Here is a 16,594-nt window from a genome sequence, read left to right as displayed (position 1 = left end):
TTTCTAACAGCAATGATGATCTGTGTAGTCACAATAAGTTGATTAACCCCTTCCCACCATTAGGACATTCCATGCCATCCTAACTGCTGGGCTTTAGCGCTGTTAGGACGACATGGAACGTCCTAGTCATTTGGCTATCCTGAAGCCACAGCAGCTTCCTATATTGGATTACGGCTAGAGGGCGTGCCTAGCATCATTGGCACTCCCCCCCCCTGACCCCATCCCATCACTGAAATTATGCGATTGTTCAATTTTTACTTATTTGTTTAAAAGTTCAAATGTAGACAACTAAGTCCCGGTGGGAAAGGGTTAAACTCATATTTTTTGAAAGAGGCTAAACAATAATAGACAGTGCACAGAAAAAAAAAAAATATTTTGTTTTTAATAGGTTTTTTATTTTTGATGTTTTCACAAACCTATTTCACAGCCAGTTGCTGCCTTTTGTAGAGTAACGTTTGGCTTTGTTTATTTGCTTTTGAGAAATGCAGTGAGATGGTAAAATATGAGCATAGGAAATAAAACTGTTAAAAGATGAAAGCTACAATTTGTCTAGGAAGTTGTCAAGGGGAGGGATGCCTTCCTTCAAACCTTTGCGCTTGCGAGTTTCTGCAACAACTTGAAAGGGGCGAGAGGTGGCATCAAAAGGATCGCCAGGCAAAATCTGCCAGTGGTCAAACATGCACTGTGGGAAAGCCTGGCCACCAGTGTTAGATCTTAAGTCAGCAGTAAAACCTGCAATTACAAAAGAAAGTATATAGTATTATTTTAGCATCAGAAATGCTGGGTAAACACGACAAATTCAAAAGGGTAAAGTTTTAGATACACTAAAGAACTCTTCCAGTGAGCTCACTCCATATTACAAGCTTTGTGTGAACTCATTGGCTATTTTTGAACAAAATTATTTATGATGCATTTGGCATGCATTGTTAATTTGTTTGCAGTGTAGTCAAACACTTGCGGTTGTTTTATCATGTAATTGCCCAACCCATAAATCAAACATAATTTACAGCAGTTGTAAATAAGAATGGAATTGAGATTTTAGAGACATTTAGAAGTGAAAAACATGTCTTATTTCATTCGAATTGCATTCAGATTTTTTTTTCTTCTTTTTTTTGGTAGCAACAGAATCATTATTAAATTAAAGGCACCATAACCCCATAAAATCAAAACTTAAAAATCCAAAGCACCATAAAAAGACATTGGTACCTTTATTAATTCACCCAGGTACACAGTCTCCAATTTATGAATCCATAAACATTCTCTGTTTTAAAATGACCTCCTGTTGCCCCCTTTCCTTGGAATATCCACACCAGGGTTCCCTCTAAGTCCAGATTTTGTGATCAGCCCAGCAGTGAAACAGTTAATTAGTGAAGCACACCCTGCAGTTAACAAACACTACACAATGCAGACAACAAGGTATGGTAGCAAACACTACACAATGCAGACAGCAAGGTATGGTAGCAAACACTACACAATGCAGACAGCAAGGTATGGTAGCAAACACTACACAATGCAGACAGCAAGGTATGGTAGCAAACACTACACAATGCAGACAGCAAGGTATGGTAGCAAACACTACACAATGCAGACAGCAAGGTATGGTAGCAAACACTACACAAAGCAGACAGCTAGGTATGGTATCAAACACTACACAATTCAGACAGCTAGGTATGGTAGCAAACACTACACAAAGCAGACAGCAAGGTATGGTAGCAAACACTACACAATGCAGACAGCAAGGTATGGTAGCAAACACTACATAATGCAGACAGCAAGGTATGGTATCAAACACTACACAATGCAGACAGCTAGGTATGGTAGCAAACACTACACAATGCAGACAGCAAGGTATGGTAGCAAACACTACACAATGCAGACAGCAAGGTATGGTAGCAAACACTACACAATGCAGACAGCAAGGTATGGTAGCAAACACTACACAATGCAGACAGCAAGGTATGGTAGCAAACACTACACAATGCAGACAGCAAGGTATGGTAGCAAACACTACACAAAGCAGACAGCAAGGTATGGTAGCAAACACTACACAATGCAGACAGCAAGGTATGGTAGCAAACACTACACAATGCAGACAGCAAGGTATGGTAGCAAACACTACACAAAGCAGACAGCAAGGTATGGTAGCAAACACTACACAATGCAGACAGCAAGGTATGGTAGCAAACACTACACAATGCAGACAGCAAGGTATGGTAGCAAACACTACACAAAGCAGACAGCTAGGTATGGTAGAAAACACTACACAATGCAGACAGCAAGGTATGGTAGCAAACACTACACAAAGCAGACAGCAAGGTATGGTAGCAAACACTACACAAAGCAGACAGCAAGGTATGGTAGCAAACACTACACAATGCAGACAGCAAGGTATGGTAGCAAACACTACACAATGCAGACAGCAAGGTATGGTAGCAAACACTACACAAAGCAGACAGCTAGGTATGGTAGAAAACACTACACAATGCAGACAGCAAGGTATGGTAGCAAACACTACACAAAGCAGACAGCAAGGTATGGTAGAAAACACTACACAATGCAGACAGCAAGGTATGGTAGAAAACACTACACAATGCAGACAGCAAGGTATGGTAGCAAACACTACACAATGCAGACAGCTAGGTATGGTAGAAAACACTACACAATGCAGACAGCAAGGTATGGTAGCAAACACTACACAATGCAAGGTATGGTTACCTTATTAACTATTTCACGGTAAGGCCGCTCACACAATCTGGCCCTAGAGGGAATACTGATCCACACTCAACTATCTGCCATCTAAACTGGCAAATACTGTTACCTGCCTCAATAAAATGGCTGGACACAGGTGCCTTTACATCCCTACATTGTATATTAGGCTTATGTTTGTCCCGCCTACATTAATCTGAGAACACAGACATTTTATCAGGTAGACAATATGATGACTCACAAGTATAATACCTGTTAATCTTAAAAGAAAAATCCTGTTTGTGGATGTAAAAATTATTTACTTTTAAATGACCACTAAACACAAATTGTAAACTACATGATTTTGAACCATATATATATATATATATATATATATATATATATATATATATATCTGCAGCTTTATTTTGTCAAATTAGTATATTGCTTTACGTTTGATCATTTCACAGATTTCCCTGTCCCCCAGAAGAAAAGAATCTTTGCTAACCAATCACAAACTAATATTCAGATATAGCATTAACTCTATTTGCACATGTGCAGTTAAGAGGGACTGGGGAAGCCTGCCCTAACCTCTTCCCTTAAAGGGCCACTAAACCCAAAATCTTTCTTTCATGATTCAGATAGAACATACAAATTTAAACATTACAATTTACTTCTATTATTTATTTTGCTTCATTTTTTTAGATATCCTTATTTGAAGTTAAAGCAATGCACATGGGTGAGCCAATCACATGAGGCTTCTATGTGCAGCAACCAATCAGCAGCTAGTGAGCATATCTAGATATGCTTTTCAGCAAAGAATATCAAGAGAATAAAACAAATTAGATAATAGAAGTAAATTAGAAAGATGTTTAAAAATGCATTCTCTTTCTAAATCATGAAAGAAAAAATGTGGGTATCATGGCCCTTTAAGGTGGTTTAGCACTGATTCAACTTACTATTGCAAAGAATGATTCTCCCATCATGATGGTTGATGCAATACTGATAATCTACCCTTTACAAACATGACTGCTTAGAATCTCAGGGGGAGGGTGAAGTAAACAAAAGCTCACATAAATTGCCTTAAAATATGAACCCAAACCTCCCTGGGAGAAAGTAAAACAAGCACACATTTTACATGTATTTTACAACAAAATGCAGCAAAATAAATACTGAATGTATATTGCAACAAGGTTTCACTTGCAATAATGAAACATTTTGATTGTTGAAATGTCAAGTTTAATGGTCCTTTAAGGATTAATTTACAACTAGCGCACCCTAAACAAAAAAAGTTACCAACATTCTTGGTAGTGATATATCTGTAAGAGGGTGCTCTGTGAGGTCATATCATTCCCTACCACTAATATCTGTAAGAGGGTGCTCTGTGAGATCATATCATTCCCTACCACTAATATCTGTAAGAGGGTGCTCTGTGAGGTCATATCATTCCCTACCACTAATATCTGTAAGAGGGTGCTCTGTGAGATCATATCATTCCCTACCACTAATATCTGTAAGAGGGTGCTCTGTGAGGTCATATCATTCCCTACCACTAATATCTGTAAGAGGGTGCTCTGTGAGGTCATATCATTCCCTACCACTAATATCTGTAAGAGGGTGCTCTGTGAGGTCATATCATTCCCTACCACTAATATCTGTAAGAGGGTGCTCTGTGAGGTCATATCATTCCCTACCACTAATATCTGTAAGAGGGTGCTCTGTGAGGTCATATCATTCCCTACCACTAAATTCCTTAAATTAGAGACCTTCATAACTGCCATCATGGGGGATATTGAAACATTTCTACATCAATATTACCATCTTTCAAGATATGCCAGTGTTTATTTGCAATCCTGGTTATTTCTCGACTATTTGGGTTAAACTGGGGCACAGCACAATGTTATCTATATGGCACATATGAACTAGCACTGTTTCACTGTACAAAACAGTCAAAACGCACTTAGAAATTAGCATATGAGCCTACCTAGATTTAGCTTTCAACAAAGAATACCAAAAGAACAAAGCAAAGTTGATGCTAAAAATAAATTTTAAAGATTTTTAAAATTGCATGCCCTATCTGGATCATGAAAGTTTAATGTTTATTCGACTTTGCCTTTTTATGGTGCAGCTGATTTTTTTTACATTTTGATTGTCTGGACGAGAGGAGCAGTTTCCCCTATATCTACGTGCACCTAGCTTAAACATTGTGTCAGTGCTGTACAGAAATTGTGAATACCCCATAAAAAGTAATCAGAGCAAGCAAAAGTAGCGCTCAGCTCCAGGCACTGCCCCCCTCTGTTAGCAGTTTTTGTATTAAATAAGCAACAATCAGTTCTGCCAATTGTAAGGCAGCCTTCCCTCAGCAGCGTGCTCCCAGTCAGAGAAGCTACGCACACGAGCAGTAGCTTCTCTCAGACCAGGAGCTGAGCACCACTTGTGCAGGTAATACATTAAAAATGCTGGTTTTAAAAGCTTTTCTTATGGGCTATGGCGGCCTTTAGGATTCTGTTTCTGGCAAGAAAAGAAATCTTTACTGACTGTTTAAGGAGCTGGGCTCTGTCTTATTCTGATATTGCTTACCATGATTAACCTACCTGATGTACAAAGCTGAAAAACATAACTAAGCTCATAATTACCAAAACGGGAAGGAAGAGCAATTTGAAATAATCTTAGAACAAATCATTGCAAGTCATTTTCTTTAGCTGGTAAAAGCAAGCAGCAGTGATGGCTTCAAGTCCCATTCAGATGATGAATCTCCAGCTCTACATCATTTATTTAGTGTCAAATGTTTTGTTTTACTCATTTTAAATTAAAAAAATGTGGACCTACAGGGAGTGCAGAATTATTAGGCAAATGAGTATTTTGACCACATCATCCTCTTTATGCATGTTGTCTTACTCCAAGCTGTATAGGCTCGAAAGCCTACTACCAATTAAGCATATTAGGTGATGTGCATCTCTGTAATGAGAAGGGGTGTGGTCTAATGACATCAACACCCTATATCAGGTGTGCATAATTATTAGGCAACTTCCTTTCCTTTGGCAAAATGGGTCAAAAGAAGGACTTGACAGGCTCAGAAAAGTAAAAAATAGTGAGATATCTTGCAGAGGGATGCAGCACTCTTAAAATTGCAAAGCTTCTGAAGCATGATCATCGAACAATCAAGCGTTTCATTCAAAATAGTCAACAGGGTCGCAAGAAGCGTGTGGAAAAACCAAGGCGCAAAATAACTGCCCATGAACTGAGAAAAGTCAAGCGTGCAGCTGCCAGGATGCCACTTGCCACCAGTTTGGCCATATTTCAGAGCTGCAACATCACTGGAGTGCCCAAAAGCACAAGGTTTGCAATACTCAGAGACATGGCCAAGGTAAAAAGGCTGAAAGACGACCACCACTGAACAAGACACACAAGCTGAAACGTCAAGAGTTGGGCCAAGAAATATCTCAAGACTGATTTTTCTAAGGTTTTATGGACTGATGAAATGAGAGTGAGTCTTGATGGGCCAGATGGATGGGCCCGTGGCTGGATTGGTAAAGGGCAGAGAGCTCCAGTCCGACTCAGACGCCAGCAAGGTGGAGGTGGAGTACTGGTTTGGGCTGGTATCATCAAAGATGAGCTTGTGGGGCCTTTTCGGGTTGAGGATGGAGTCAAGCTCAACTCCCAGTCCTACTGCCAGTTTCTGGAAGACACCTTCTTCAAGCAGTGGTACAGGAAGAAGTCTGCATCCTTCAAGAAAAACATGATTTTCATGCAGGACAATGCTCCATCACACGCGTCCAAGTACTCCACAGCGTGGCTCGCAAGAAAGGGTATAAAAGAAGAAAATCTAATGACATGGCCTCCTTGTTCACCTGATCTGAACCCCATTGAGAACCTGTGGTCCATCATCAAATGTGAGATTTACAAGGAGGGAAAACAGTACACCTCTCTGAACAGTGTCTGGGAGGCTGTGGTTGCTACTGCACGCAATGTTGATGGTGAACAGATCAAAACACTGACAGAATCCATGGATGGCAGGCTTTTGAGTGTCCTTGCAAAGAAAGATGGCTATATTGGTCACTGATTTGTTTTTGTTTTGTTTTTGAATGTCAGAAATGTATATTTGTGAATGTTGAGATGTTATATTGGTTTCACTGGTAAAAATAAATAATTGAAATGGGTATATATTTGTTTTTTGTTAAGTTGCCTGATAATTATGCACAGTAATAGTCACCTGCACACACAGATATCCCCCTAAAATAGCTATAACTAAAAACAAACTAAAAACTACTTCCAAAACTATTCAGCTTTGATATTAATGAGTTTTTTGGGTTCATTGAGAACATGGTTGTTGTTCAATAATAAAATTAATCCTCAAAAATACAACTTGCCTAATAATTCTGCACTCCCTGTATAAACAAAAACATTAACTCTAAATGCCTCTGGAAAGTGGGGCTGTAGATTAAAATGACCAATTATTGTAGTCAAATACTACAATACATCAGCACTTTAAGGATATAATTATAATATATACAAGAAAAAAATACAACGCAAAGAAATAAACTGTACAAAAAAGTGCAACAAGTAAACATCAATATTGTATATAATAAATGTGTCAGCCTGAGAAAAATGTAAATGGGATAAGGGAAAGACTAGAAAATAGTTTAGTCTGGTTTTTCTCTCTGTCCATCCTGTCTAGAGAACATGCAGATTTGGGGTTGGACTTTTTGGGCTGCTTGTTCTATGCCCATGAAGAAACAGGCTTCCAGGACGGCTTGGAGGGCTCAGAGACTTCTGAGAAGAGGAGGACTTCTGATCTCATGAGGGACGAAAGGAAGAAAACTGATTACCTGGTCTGTTCTTTCCCTTGGATTTCTTGTCCTGGGGAGAAAAGCTCCTTTCCCATCAGTGACATTTTTAATAATTGAGTCCAAGTCAGAACCAAATAAAATCTTTATATATGAGATATCAGCCTATCTTTTTAAACCATGTCTGCTGACCATGATTTTAACCACAAGGCCCTTCTTGCAACTGCCATAGATATGTTCTTGACATCAATCTTGATGATGTCCAAAACAGCATCACATATAAAGGCATTAGCCATTTTAAATTTTTTTATTGCAATTCTGGAAATCCTCAGCAGATGATGTGTTAGAAACCACCTTGAATAGAGAGCCACACAAGTGATAGACACTGCTGGTTTAAGCAGAAGACCTGTCTGAAGGAAGAGCTATCTCAGGAAAGACTTTTCTTTCCAATGGCATGGAGAGTTCACAAATCCATTCCAATTACTAGTGGGAATTAAACTCCTGGCCAGCAGGAGGAGGAAAAGAACACCCCCGCAGAGCTGTTAAGTGTTACTCCCATTACCCATAATTCCCAGTCATTATTTGCCTTGTACATCGGGAGGATGTGCGAAGATGGTGTCTGAAGATATTTAATCCTTATGTGGGTAGTTTCCCTGCACGCAAGGATTGGAGGTATGCTGTGTCCATGTAATCCTCTTTAGTAAGAGTAATGGTGGCTTTTAGCAGTTGGAACACGGTGAGGTAGTCCTTGCTTACTTCCCAACATTTATGCTACCCCTATATAGAAAACCAGGGTTGGTTACTCTGTTTTTCTTTTCTCTCCAGGTCCCTTTATATGCGGTCGGATGAAGCTGATAGACTGGGAAGTGCTGTGTCTGCTCCACAGCAGAAGACACTGGAGGGTAAGTCAGCTTATATACTTATTTAGACCCTTCCCTTGGCATGTATGATAATAAGGGTTCCCTGCATTTTGTCTTTTCTTCAGGATGGCCTGGAGAAAGGTTTGTCAGTCAATACTCTGAAGGGTCAGATCTCTGCACTGTCTATTTTTTTTACATAAATGTAAATCTGTTGCTCCTCCTTGGAGCCTTTATCTTGTTCTTAAAGTTCTGCAGCATGCTCTGTTTGAGCCTATGCATGCAGTTGATATTAAGTTGTTAACTTGGAAAGTTTTGTTTCTCCTTGCTATTTCTTCTGTTTGCAGAGTTTCCGATCTTTCGGCTCTGCAATGTGATTCCCCTAATCTTATTTATCATGCGGATAAGGTGGTCCTTCGTACTAAGTTGGGATTTCTTCCCAAGGTAGTATCAGATCGCTATATCAATAAAGAAATTGTTGTTCCTTTGTTTTGTCCTCCTCCTCCTCAGAAGGAAACGCCTGTTGCATAACCTGGATGTTGTGCATGCTCTAAAAGAATTTCTTCAAATGGTTGCTTCCATGAACATTATTCCTTTTGCTCATTTCCATCTAGGACCTCTTTAGTTATGCATGCTCAGACAATGGAACGGAAACCACTTGGATCTCTCTGAGGATAGTTTTAGACTCCCTAACGAGAAACTCTCTATCTTGGTGGATTTCTCAGGACCATCTGTCTCAGGGAACATGCTTTCTGAGACCATCCTGGGTGATTGTGACTACGGATGCCAGCCTGTCAAGCTGGAGAGCAGTTTGGGGTTCTTTAAAGGCTCAGGGTCTTTGGACTCGAGAAGAGTCTTCTCTCCCAATAAATGAACTAAAGATTTTCGTCAATCTACTGCCCTATTCATTGTTTTCTCTGGTAAGGGTCAGAAGGTCAATTCTACTACTCTTTCTCTCTGGTTCCGGTTAGCATATGAGACAGCTGGACAACAGCCTCCTGAGAGAATTACGGTTCATTCCACTAGGACTGTCTCTTCTGCCTGGGCCTTCAAAAATCAAGCATCTGTGGAGCAAATCTGTAAGGCGGCCACTTAGTCCTCATTGCATACCTTTTCAAAATTCTACAAATTTGATACTTTTGCCTCGGCTGAGGCTTCCTTTGGGAGAAAAGTTCTTCAATCGGTGGTGCCTTCTGTTTAGATCTGCCCGTCTTGTTCTCCCTCCCATTCTGTGTCCTCTAGCTTGGGTATTGGTTCCCACTAGTAATTGGAATGAATTTGTGGACTCTCCATGCCATTGGAAAGAAAACAAAATTCATGCTTACCTGATAAATTTCTTTCTTTCCTGGCATGGAGAGTCCATGACCCGCCTTTAATTTGTGTTAAGACTGCCTTTTTTTTGTATAAACCTCAGGCACCTCTATACCCTTGTGTCATCTTCTTTTTCCATTTTTCTTTGGCCGAAGGACTGGGGATTAACACTTAAAAGTGACACTGAACCCAATTTTTTTCTTTTGTTATTCAGATAGAGAATGGAATTTTAAGCAACCTTCTAATTTACTCCTATTATCAAATTTTCTTTATTCTCTTGGTATCTTTATTTGAAATGCAAGAATGTAAGTTTAGATGCCAGACCATTTTTGGTGAACAACCAGGGTTGTCCTTGCTGATTGGTGGATAAATTCATCCAACAATCAAAAAAGTGCTATCCAGAGTTCTGAACCAAGAAAAAAAGCTTAGATGCCTTCTTTTTCAAATAAAGACAGCAAGAGAAGTAAGAAAAATTGATAATAGGAGTAAATTAGAAAGTTGCATGCTCTATCTGAATCACAAAAGAAAAAATTTGGGTTCAGTGTCCCTTTAACAGCTCTGCATGGGTGTTCTTTGCCTCCTCCTGCTGGCCAGGAGTTGAATTCCCACTAGTAATTGAAATGGATTTGTGGACTCTCCATGCCAGGAAAGAAAGACATTTATCAGGTAAGCATACATTTTGTTTTTGGTCCATTGGATCCCTGAAATAGGTTCTATCCTCCATGAGGAGTGTAGTGCGTTGGGCAAGAGTGGAAATGGCTCCATCAACCTTAGGTATGGTTTCCCATAATTCCACGTTCTGTTCTGGAACTGGGTACATTCTCTTGGAAACAACATTTAACTGATTTACAAGCTTGTTTTCAGCAGGTTTTTCCTCAGAAATACCCAGAGTAACTCAAGCAACAAGGTGTGAATATGTTCCACCTTAAATCTAAAAGCATTGTCAAATTCAGTGTCAGGATCCTGTTCACCAGAAGATACCTCCCCATCTGAACTGGATGATTTTGAGTCCTCGGAGTCAAAGCTCTGAAGCCGGACAAGAATTTGAGGTTGAGGAGTTGGCATGCTCACATCAAGAGAGTGAGGTAAATCCCCAGATTTTCAATTACGCTTACTTGGCTTAAGATAGCTAGATATTCTGCCATAGCCCTGTGCAAATTATCTTTAAACTCAGGAGTCAGTAGAGGCTGCCTGAGTAATATATACAGGACATAATTCCGTAGAAGAAGTAGAGGTATGTGGTCGCTTTGCTTGCAGAAATTGAGGTACGCAACTCTAACAAAGTTGGTTAACCTGATACACTAAAACAGATTTGCAAAACAGAGCTAAATATGTACAGAAAGAGGTATCTGTAGCACCTTATTCCATAGTGTTTGACAGTGCGCTCCATATTGTGCAAAAACTCACAGTATAGTAGAGTATGAAAATAACAGTCATACAGTGATCAAAATAAATGGTAGAGCCCTATACACAATCAAATTTAACCCCTTGACACCTGCAAAGTACTAATAGGTTAACAGACATCCCAACCTGCAAAAACTAATTTCAAGGAGGTGGCTTGTATGCTTCCCACTAAACTCATATTAAAGGGACAGTCAAGTCCAAAAAATACTTTCATGATTTAAATACGGCATGTAATTTTAAACAACTTTTCAATTTGCTTTCATCACCAATTTTGCTTTGTTCTCTTGGTATTCTTAGTTGAAAGCTAAACCTAGAGGGTTCATATGCTAATTTCCTAGACCTTGAAGACTGCCTCTAATCTGAATGCATTTTGACCACTAGAGGGCATTAGTTCATGTGTTTCTTATAGATAACATTAAGCTCATGCACGTAAAGTGACCTAGGAGTGAGCACTGATAGGCTAAAATGCATGTCTGTCAAAAGAACTGAAATAAGGGGGCAGTCAGCAGAAGCTTAGATACAAGGTAATAACAGAATTAAAATGTGTATTAATATAACAGTATTGGTTATGCAAAACTGGGGAATGGGTAATAAATGGATTTTCTTTCTTTTTAAACAACAAAAATTCTGGTGTTGACTGTCCCTTTAATAAAAATAAAAAAAAGTAGCGTTATTGCACAACCACATACAACAAACCTATTTTCCAGTGATTGTATGCTCAAATATTTTAGAATACAAGGTTTAATTATGTTCAGTATATAAAGTAGTATTTGTGTTTAATTTTATTAAAATCAGTGGGGGCTTTTTGGTTACGGATGCATGCTTTGAGGGTACCATAGCGTCCCAGCTTGTGAAGTACTCAGTATAGTTGTCCCTTTACCACTTTCAGATTTTGTGTCTGGGAGCGTGTGTGGTTTTGAGTCTATTTGTAATTATGTTTTGTACTCACAGTAGAGTCAGTTTTATAAGGACCTGACAGCAGGGGTGTCTATCTCCTCCCCACAGCGACACACTCTCTTTGCCCCTCTTTCTCAGTTCTCACTCAGCCTATGCTGCAGCTAATGTTGCCTGCTGCCAATACTCCTCCTCCCGCAAGAGCCTTATCGCCGCCTCCAAACAGCAGGAGAGTGTCAGACACGCTAAATTTTGAAAGACAGACTTGCAATGAACTCCTTCCTGCTCGATGATGTCACCGCAACTAGAGGCATTCCTTAATGAAACACTGTTTCCGGATTTGGGCAACATTGGATCATGGTACTTGTAGTTTCAGGGAGATTGCATTTCATTTGCGGGTGTCAGGGATCCGCTATTACAATGAGGGAGACTCCCTGAACTTCAGGGAGAGTTGGGATGTCTAGGTTAAGGTAATATCTAGGCCCTGAGATAACTTTATTAAAAAAGTTTTTTTCATAAAGGGCAATACACCAATTTTTAACAATTGCTGAAACAGGGGTCCCAGGGCTGCCAAAGGTGCTAGTGATTGACGTAGGGCAATTAAGGACCTGATTGAGACAAAACAAAAATGTGGCAGGACAGGTCCCTGGCTATGCTGTGCCTGTGTCAGAGTACCATCTAATAGCCTCTGGGCTGTGTGTGTGCTGTGGTAAATAACTTACCTGAAGTAGCACCCTTCCACCAGTAGGGAATTTAAGCGCTTGTTTGGGTACTTACCAGTCAGCAAACTGCAGCAGTATCCAGTAGAGAGTCATCTGGTGCTTGTACAAGTACAGCAGTGGATATCTGAAGAAATAGCATTATCCCACAGGGGGAGGCTGAGGGACAAGTCCCTGCGACACCTAAGAGTAGTTATGGCTGAAATCCCTAAAGAGATAACTGCGCACATAATGGGGAATTCCTATGTCACTATATCATTCAGCTTGCTAGAAATCTCTTCGGTCTTCTTTGTGAATGACATATTCCAGCGATAAAGGGTTCCATATTGGTCTGAGCTCCCAAGTAGCTGGACACCTCTATTCTCAATCTTCTTCGGGAAGGCCAAAAACAGAAGTGAGAAGAGATGGGATGGAATTTAAGCTCTTGTGTGGGTTCTTGGCCTCCTCGTAAGGGCGGGAATTATATCCCACATGTTATGGAGCCCTATGGACTATCATCATTTTACAAAATAAATATAATATACCCTTAAACAAAATAGCCATAGTAAACGTGACTTTCTAATTTAATTACAAGAAGGCTACATTGAGAAGACCGAATTGTTACATGAGATTTATCGCAATAGAATTGTCTTTACAGTAAATACAAGTGCAAACCCAAATGTATCCTTATTGTATCCACTTGAAGTTTACTAATTTATAAGCCATTTTCTCCACTAATTAAACAGGAATATAATAAAGCAATACAAATATATTTATGTCTTATGTGAATTTGCAGGCACATCAATGTTATATGTAAAAAAAAAAAGCAATAAGTGTGATGCAGTGATGTAGGGATACATACCAAATGATTCATTTACTGGAAGAAAAGCTTTAACAACAAATATTGGTGTTCCTGCAACCTGGGATTCTTCAAACACATGGCCACGCTTCCTGTTCAGCACTCCATAGATACCACCAACAACTTGCTCAGGGCACTGTATCAAGCAGAAAACAGTCATTAAAGAAAGCAACGCTAAATTAAACTTTCATTGTTCAGAAGGCGCATGCAATTTTCAGAGACTTTCCAATTTACTTCCATTATTATTTTGTGCTGTTACTTTTTAGATACACACTTTCTGAGGCACCAGCTACTACTGAGCAAGTGCCAGACTTATATGTATGCGTGTCACATATTTGATTGAAATGCGTATGCGTGGCTATGTTGAAGGGATCCTAGGTAGAAAACCTAGAATACCCACCGCAAGCAAAGGAGTCCCATGGTAGGCTGCCAAATGGGGCAGATTTTTGCTGTAGATTGCGGTTAACTGATACAAGATTTGAGCAATTTTTTATAATATGATGAACTCCTGCATTGCTGGAAAAAAATTGGCCTGTATATCCCTTTAACCCTTTGAGTGCTAATGACGGCTCTGAGCCGTCACAGAGTTTCTCACTCTGGTGCTAATGATGGCTCAGAGCCGTCATGAGCACTCTCCCACCTTGAGGGAGATATGTGAGCTCCTAACTGCTCCTACCCCGGCGATCGTGCCTGTAGAGTGACAGGCATCGCCAGGGCTTCACGTGATGCGCGATGACGTCACCGCGCAACTTTATTTATACTTAACAATGTTAAGTATAGGAGGAGGGGGCATGCTGCTTAGAAGCCTGTATCTCAGGCATCTAAGCAGCTACAGACCCCCAAGACCCACTGTTGGAAAGGTAATCGCATAACCTTTCCAATAGTGTAAGTCTTGGGGGTCAGTAAAAAATAAAACAATAGTTAAAAACATTTTTTTTCAAAAATTAAAAAAATTAAAAAAAAAACTTAGAAAATATTAGCACCCAGGTGGGAAAGTGCTTAGCACTCAAAGGGTTAATGGTCTTTTACGCTGCAGATCTAAGATGATACTGTAGGGCTGTATTTCACCTGGGTTATAAATTAAACTAAATCATAATTATCTGGAGGAATATTTAACCGACTTAACCAAATATTTAACCAAAGCATTCTACAGCTCTATGGAATCTTGTTGATTAATGGATAACTGAAGTGGCACTAAGATTATGAACAGAAAAAAATCTAAAAAATAAAATACACTGTACCTTTATTTTCTTATAAGAATATATAAGCATTAAACACTTTAGCTGACTGGACAAGTGTATGAAAGCCAAACTGATATATTTACAACATGTGCACAGGCTGGAATTCTGTAGTTTTGTTGAGTGCTATTTTTTATTATTATTTTGTTTTGTAAAGGAAGAGGTAGTAGTAATATAAAAAAAATGTCACTGTATACGTCATTAATTCAACTTCTTCTCAAAGGTGTTTAACAATGAACTAACTTTTGCAGCTTTGCATAACCACATCTCTACAATACTCAGCTTGTTCTAGTGGTCTTTTTTAGTTTATAAAGGTACATTGTAATTACACAATTTATTAAAAGGGACATGAAACCCAAATTTAATCTTTCATAATTCAGATATTGAATTTTTTTTTCCCTCCAATTTACTTCTATTATCAGATTTGCTTTGTTTTCATGTTATTCTTTGTTGAAGAGATATTTAGATAGGCAGAGTGCACATGTCTGAACCGCTACATGACAGGAAATAGTGCTCTTGCTAATGTGTATAACATTGTTTAAAAACTGCTGCAGTAGAGTGCTGGGAGAATTCTCCTTTATATTCCCCTCCGAGTTCTCAGCAGCTCGCTCTTGGAAAGGCCCACCGGTGCGCACAAATGTATCAAAAAATGAATATATTAATTTGCACTGTTGGAAAGCGACCTGGGGCAAATTTCTCCACACAAAAAAAGGAAGTTCTCCTGATTTGGAGGGGTGCTACTTCAGGTAAGTTACAGTAAGTTCATACGATTTTTTTAGGTAGTATTTTTTGCCGTCTTCAAGTAACCCATTACATCTGCATTCTACATGGGGCAAATTTGCGCAATCATTTTTTCTCTGGCGTTTAATTGAATCTTTTGTAGAAAAAAATATACCGAGGTAGGCTATGGTGCAATAACACTGTACTGGGAGGCAGCAGGGCACATTTGGGGAGATTGTGTGTTATCACAATACATTTTAAATTTAACTTTGTTATAATAATGACCCTTTTTTGTTCATTGTGGGGCAATTTTGTGTTCTACGTTTGGCACGTGTGTCTTCTATATTTTGTCTCTGTATTTTGATCCTTTGCAAGCGGATATTTTCTTCATTCTCAGGCCTTTCCTGGTGCCTAGCCAAAGATAGACCTGCTAGAATCAGAACGTACTCCATCAGAAATAGATGTGAACAGGGCAAGTTTAAAGACCGATTTCTAATAGTGTTCTCCTCAGTACCTATGGAGCCCTATAATGCGCGTATTTATAGGAGAAGTTTGAGTTCTGCAAAGGTGAAAAAAATGATAAATTGGTAACTGGGCGTAATGCTGAGGCAGACTCTAGGAAATGCGACTAAAACTAGCAAATTTAACCCTTTTTTAAGCGCACTGGTGCGCCCTGGCGAATGCAGTGAGAGGAATGTATAGATGGACTTGCCCAATTTTAAGCGCACTTTGCATTAATAAATCAGAGGATTCTGTCGTATTCTGATTTATAGTTACAATTTTAGGTGAATTGATTTAATAAATCCTGCTCATAGTGTTGAAGACACGTGCACACTTAATTATCTATTGTTGAAAAGCAGAAACGATAACAAGAAAACAAAGACAATTTTAGAATAGAAGTAAATTGGAATCTTGTTTAAAATTGTATGTTCTATCTAAATCATGAAACAAAAGAAATTGGGTTTTATGTCGCTTTAAACCTAAAAGGGATAGGGACACTAAACACAAAAGGGATAGGGACACTAAACACAATTTTTTTCTTTCATGATTCAGACAGAGCATGCAATTTTAACCACATTTCTAATTTACTCCTATTATTAATTTTTCTTTGTTCTCTTGCTATCTTTATTTAAAAAGCAGG

The 16,594-nt window shown here is 39.1% G+C and overlaps 1 protein-coding gene across 1 annotated transcript in view; it reads right to left on the bottom strand.

Annotated features, from left to right (window-relative positions):
• Nucleotides 1-373: 373 nt before the first annotated feature.
• Nucleotides 374-16,594, bottom strand: part of LOC128648424 (elongation factor 2) — a 196,233-nt gene continuing 180,012 nt past the window's right edge. The window contains exons 14-15 of the mRNA XM_053701080.1: nt 13,499-13,631; nt 374-732 (exon numbers count right to left, since the gene is read on the bottom strand). Coding sequence (XP_053557055.1) covers nt 539-732; nt 13,499-13,631 — 327 coding nt within the window. The 3' untranslated portion in view covers nt 374-538. The remainder of the gene's footprint in view (nt 733-13,498; nt 13,632-16,594) is intronic.

The sequence above is a fragment of the Bombina bombina genome, chromosome 2 (genome assembly GCF_027579735.1).
Source record: "Bombina bombina isolate aBomBom1 chromosome 2, aBomBom1.pri, whole genome shotgun sequence".
Classification (NCBI taxonomy): domain Eukaryota; kingdom Metazoa; phylum Chordata; class Amphibia; order Anura; family Bombinatoridae; genus Bombina; species Bombina bombina.
The sequence above is the reverse complement of the archived record's forward strand: the minus strand, read 5'-3'. Positions and strand labels throughout refer to the sequence as shown.